The sequence below is a fragment of the Capra hircus genome, chromosome 1 (assembly GCF_001704415.2).
Source record: "Capra hircus breed San Clemente chromosome 1, ASM170441v1, whole genome shotgun sequence".
NCBI classification, from domain to species: domain Eukaryota; kingdom Metazoa; phylum Chordata; class Mammalia; order Artiodactyla; family Bovidae; genus Capra; species Capra hircus.
The window spans coordinates 143,400,999-143,406,945 of record NC_030808.1 but is presented as its reverse complement, the minus strand read 5'-3'; the positions used below and the strand labels follow the sequence as shown (position 1 = coordinate 143,406,945).

Below are 5,947 nucleotides of genomic sequence, written 5' to 3'. Positions count from 1 at the left end.
GGGGGGCCAAGAATCCTGGCGTCGTGATTCAGCAACAAACTTTCATCCCTCCTTTCTTCAATTTAAGTCTGAATTTTGCAATAAGGACTTCATGATCTGAGTCAGTCAGCTCCCAGAATTGTTTTTGCTGACTGTATAGAGCTTCTCCATCTTTGGCTGCAAAGATTATAATCAACCTGATTTCCACTCCGATTATGCAAGAATTATCTGAATAAGTCTGTAGTGTCTCAGGGTGGGAGGAGGGGACAGTATTTTTACAGAACCATTGCCTAAAACCTCCTCCCCCTCCCCCGCCAGTAAAAACACAATAATAAGCACTTGCCTGAGTTGTCTCAAAATAGGAGTTCCCTGTAAGGTGTGCGTTACTGAGAAGCTACTGCTGAAATCTAACTGGAGACTTCTGGGGGGCCAGAAGGAGGCGGGTGAGGCCAGCCTATACTATGTCCTGCCAACTTCCCAGAAACACTCCCGCTGGAAACCGTCTTGCCTGAGAGATGTGTGTGTCACCAGGAAGGGCCTCAGACCACACCTGGGCACAAGAAAGATGACTGAACGAAGACAACCTAGAAAGCTAACCCCACCAAGATCCAGCCCAAGACTGGGCTGCCCGCAGGGCAGAGCAGTTCTCCTGGGTTCCCCTGACTCTGCTGCCCACCTCCCAGGGGCCCCTTCCCCACCAAGGCCTCGGCCTTGTTTCTAACTACATGTGTATCCTCAGGTAATCGGTTTCCCAGTGTTACACAAGAACCCAGGCTTGGACCCTAGAAGATTGCCCCCGCCCCAGCCTGGGTAATAGTTGAACCTACTCTAAATCCTATCCCACACCCATGAGAACCAAGTCCTAGGAACACCATCTGTCTGACCCCCACGCCATCTGAGGCCCTGGAGTCATCGCCTCCCCCCCCTGAACTCCTCTGTGGCTCTTCTGTCCACCCACGTCAGCCCTTCCTGTGTCACCGGTCACATGTCCATGCCTGCACAGCAGCCCACAGGACAGGCCAGAACGGACGGGGCGCCGGGCCTGGCTGGGCGATGAGGGGCTCCAGGCGGGCACAGGCAGGTCGCACTGAGGCCCAGGCGGCCCCTGCTCCTCTCCTGCAGCTCCTCCAGGTTCTGAGCTGGTGGGGGCTTCCCTTCTCTCCGCCCTTGGCAGCTCTCAGGTCCTGCTGCTCCCATGTCTCCAGACCCCTGTGGAACCCAAAGGGTTGGTGACCCCATCATCCTCCCACCCGAGTGGACCCCTCTCTCTGGAGATTCTGTCGGTGCTGCCCCCGACTACCACGCCCATCCTGCAGGGAGCTCCCACCCCTGCCTTGTGACTCTGCCACCCAGAGGAAGATACCGAAGTCCCACCCCCGCCGTGTCAGAGCATGTTCCTGAGTGGGACCAGGACTTCCCCTCCCTGTTCCCTGCCCCTCAGCCTAGGCACCTCTCCTGGCCCCACCCATGCATCACAGGACCATCCCTCCAAGTTGGCCAGTTTCCCATTAGCTCGCCCGTCCTCAAAGTGTCAGCAGCTCCTACAGCTCATCCACCCTGCCTGCCGACTGCTGAGATGTGGGGGCCACAGACCGGCGGGTTCTCAGAACCTCAGGCTGCCACAGCTGAGATCCAGGCCATCGCGGACCAGGTAGGGCTGCTGCAAGCACAAGGGGTCCTGGGACCACGGTGGTCAGCAGTCATCACCTCTGGGCAAAGGCACTGCACCCTAGCACATCCCTTTCTCTCTTGAGACGAGAAAGAGGGCAGAGGAGTTGGAGGGGAGGCAAGGTGACTGTTGGGGAAAGCACACGGAGAGCAAAGGGCACAGCCTGGGGTGAGGTCATCATGAGTGAGGCAGGGTCCCAGGCCTCCTAGACTCAGGCTGTTATTCTGGCACTTTCGTGTAGGTTTGAAATGCTCTCCAGTGAAATATTTAGAAACTGAAAGCAGCTGGGTCAAGTAGGCAGAGCCTGGATCAGACCCTGGGCAGTGGTCCAGCCCCTTTTCAAGGAAAACTCTTGCACCCGAGGGTCATGTGGGGTTGGGGCCTGTCCCCCCATCCTACAAGGGAGACAAGTTCAGGGCCTGGGGCGGGGTATTCGACTTCTGATGAGAAGAGGAAACTCGAGACAGACGTCTGGGTCCCTTATCTTTCCTGCCCACCGCCGCCCCCCTCCCCATTCCACTGCTGCCTCCTACATCCCAGGGCATGCACTCCGCCGCGTCCTCAATCCTACCTTTGGGACCATCTGACAGCAGTCATGGAAGGGGTGAGTCAGTCTTGTGAGACCTTAGACACGGAGGGATCTGGGGGACAGCCAGTGAGAGCCAGGCAGAAGGGTGTTCCCTGTTCTCCCCTTCCATGGCCACTTAGCCCAGCCCTCCCCACCTCTTCCTGAGTGTCCAGGCCTGAGAATCCCCGCCGGCCACGTGAGCTTTGCGTGAGGGTGAGCTGCCTCGGGAGACAAGGGTTTCTGTCTCTGGGGGCTGCACTTGGGGTCCATCCCTTAAGAGTCACGTGTCAGTGCCCGTCCTTACTGCCCCTGGGAGGGATTGGCCACCTGTGTGCTGGGTGGGCTTTGTGAGGGGCAGCGGCACCATCTGGTGGCCTTTTGTACTGAAGCTTTTGTGAACCTAGAAACAGCCACATCCAGCCATCCTTGCACAGAGCAGGGCTTTCCTGCTTCCATTCCTGAGACAGACAGAGAGATGATTTCATCCTAGGCCCCTGGGAGGGTCTGTGGGCATCACTCACCCCCAGGCTGGGTAAATGGTCTTAGGGTCAGTTCCCTACAGCTCCGTGAAGAAGGGTTGCACAGGTGAGTGTTGAGACAAGGGTGGGCACTGGCCCAGGGGGAACACACCCACACTGACCACCCTGAGAGCCGTGGCAGCCTCATGGAAGAGCAGGTGGCCCACCTTCTCACTACCTGACCCTCCCTCCTCCTGTCCTTTCCCCCACCTAAAGAGCCGGATGCTGGGAAAACTCGAGGGCAGGAGCAGAAGGCATCAGCAGAGGATGAGATCGTTAGATAGCATCACTGACTCAATAGAGATAAATCTGTGCCCCTCCCTGCAGGCCCTTGCCAGGTGACTCACTGGCGTGCATAATGGTGATGCCCTTGGCTCCCCAGGCAGCAGGTGCTTGGGCTTCACCAAGCTCCTCTGGCCCCCAGAACTGGTCTGGGGACTTCAGCTCAATGAGTGCCTGTGGCTGCTGAGCACTCAGAAACCAGATTATATCTTAAAGTCAAGACAAAGCAACCTGCTCTCCCTTCCTCCATAACAAAGCTCAGTTCCCTAAAGGCCAAGACCCTAGAAAACCTGACTGATCCAAAGGTCTCATTAACATCTGACACCAAAGATCAGAAACAGCCTCTGGCGAAAGGCCCCACATCCTAGGGAGCCCGTCTAAAAAGGCAGCAAAGGACTACCCTGGTGGCCCAGGGGAGAAGAACCCACATGCTAGTGCAGGGGACCTGGGATCCATCCCTGGTCCGGGATGATACCACATAGGGATAAGCAAGTAAGCCCGAGTGCCACAATTCTTGAGCCCAAGCTCTAGAGCCAGGAAGCCGAGACTGCTGAAGCCCCCATGCCTAGAGCCTGTGCTCTCAACAGAAGCCTCCACTCTTTGAAACTGGAGAAAGCTGGCATGCAGCCTCAAAGACCTAAGGCAGACAAAAAAAAAAATTTAATAAGTAACTAAAAGTTAACAACAGAAAACCCAGAGTTATGGCACGTTTAAAAAATAAAAACTAAAAATAAATAAAAATTTAAAGTAGAGAAGCAGTTTTTTAAATTGTTATAGTGCTTTATCTGTTGCAGAAGAAACTGAGATTCTTAAGAGAACCCTGGAAAAGAAATGACAACTCATTCCAGTATTCTTGCCTGGAGAATTCCATGAACAGAGGAGCCAGGCAGGCTCCATGGGGTCGCAAAGAGTTGGACACCACTGAGCGTCTAACATTGTCACTTTCACTTTTTTTCCCCAAGAGAATTAAGGCACCTCTATAAGATCAAACCAGTCCTAAAGGAAATCAACCCTGAATATTCACTGGAAGGACTGATGATGGAGCTGAAGCTCCAGTCCTTGGGCCACCTGCTGGGAAGAGCTGACTCATCAGAAAAGACCCTGATGCTGGGAAAACTCGAGGGCAGGAGCAGAAGGCATCAGCAGAGGATGAGATGGTTAGATAGCATCTCTGACTCAATGGAGACGAATCTGAGCAAACTCTGGGAGGTTGGAGAACAGAGGAGCCTGGCGTGCCAAAATCCGTGGGGTCACAAACAGTCAGACATGACTTAGCAATTGAACATTAACAACAGAAGATGGAAGACTGAATTTTTAACAAATATTTAGTCATTTTACTTTGGCTGTGCCACTTAGTTACTTGCAGCAAGTGGATCTTCCTTGCAGCATGTAGGATACAGTCCACTGACCAGAAATTGAACCCGGGCCCCTTGCATTGTTGTCACTGAGTCTTACCCACTAGACCACTGAAGAAGTCCCTGGAAAATTATCTTTAACATTCAGTTTAGTTTAATTCTTTAAAATATTTTCAGTTTCACTTGTAAAAGAGTAACTAAAAAATGGCATGTACTCTTTCGAAAGAACTAAGTAAAAGGAAAAACAGGGTGTGAACTTATACACATTGTCTTGATGGTGAAAATATCCTTGAGAAAGAAAAGAGAAATGATATAGAGAACATTTTTCTGTCCTTTATCATCGGAGTCGACAGCTGAGTGTGTCTGCTCAGCTGTAAAGGACAGATGAGGTGTAGAAAGTGTGCGGTGTCCAGGCATGAGTTCAGGGGTGACGTCTAATACAGGTGAGCTCACCTGTCTCTCCCTTCCCCCCTTCCCCAGGTGAAGTCCCAGCTGGAGGAGAAGGAGAACAAGAAGTTCCCGGTGTTCAAGGCTGTGGAATTCAGGAGCCAGGTGGTCGCCGGGATGAACTACTTGATCAAGGTGGGGTGTCAGCCTCTTGGGAGAGTCCGGCTGAAGTGGGAGCTCACAGGGGTCCAGGGCAGGAGTGCTCAGCAGCGTCCTGTGGCAGCCCTCAGCTTCAGGGGTCTGGTGGCTGTCTAAAATGAGCGTGTGTGTGCAAGCGTGTGTGTGCAAGCGTGTGTGTGTGTGCATGTGTGTGTGTGCACGTGCGTGCTGCGGCCTCCTTGGAGAAGAGGACCTAGCCTTTTGGGTGACCAAGGGCTCTGCTGGAGTGAGTGTGGGTAAGGGGTGCTGGCTGGGCACCGAGGGCATCCCTTGCACTTGAAGGAGGAGGGTGGGAATGTCCTCAGCCCAGTCTCTGGGGACACGAAGGGACACAGCCTCTGGGCATCCAGGGCCCTCCTGCCTGTCCAGCCAAGTCCAGCAGAGCAGGGGGACTTGGGGTCAGAGGCCCCACCTGCCCCTCACTGGACTCTCCTTTCAGGTTCAAGTGGACGAGGATGACTTCGTGCACATCCAAGTGTTTGAAAGCCTCCCACATGAGAACAAGCCCGTGGCCTTGACCAGCTACCAGACCAACAAAGGCAGGCACGACGAGCTGACCATCTTCTAGGCCCGATTTTGCAGAGTCCGTCGCCCATGTGGATCTCTCCTCTGCAGACCTGTCGTGCCCCTCGGGATGGTGGTGTTTCTCTTCCCTGCTTTCACTGTGTTCATTTTTTCCTCCCAATCCATGATTTTAACTAAATTTCTTTCGAGGGGGGCTTGTGTTATCTTTAAATAAACATGTGTTTCCTGTTTTCACAAATTGTCTCTGTTGGGGTTTTTTTCTTCATCTGAAGCTATACTCACAGTAGAGAAGGGTCAGCAGGTGAGAGGTGTCCTGGGTGGAAGTCCTGCTGGGCCTCCTGCCGCCTGAGCCCCCTTCCCTGAGGGGCTGAGGACGGGAGAGGGTGGCCCTGGTGACAGTGGGCAGGCGGAACACCAGGGGTCGGGGAACGTGTGCTCTAACCAC

The 5,947-nt window shown here is 53.9% G+C and overlaps 1 protein-coding gene across 1 annotated transcript; it reads left to right on the top strand.

Annotated features, from left to right (window-relative positions):
- Positions 1,474-5,740, top strand: LOC102186527 (stefin-C). The gene is made up of 3 exons (XM_005675653.3): positions 1,474-1,630; positions 4,852-4,953; positions 5,417-5,740. Exons 1-3 carry the CDS (start codon positions 1,556-1,558, stop codon positions 5,543-5,545), a joined length of 306 nt encoding a protein of 101 aa, XP_005675710.2. The 5' UTR covers positions 1,474-1,555; the 3' UTR covers positions 5,546-5,740.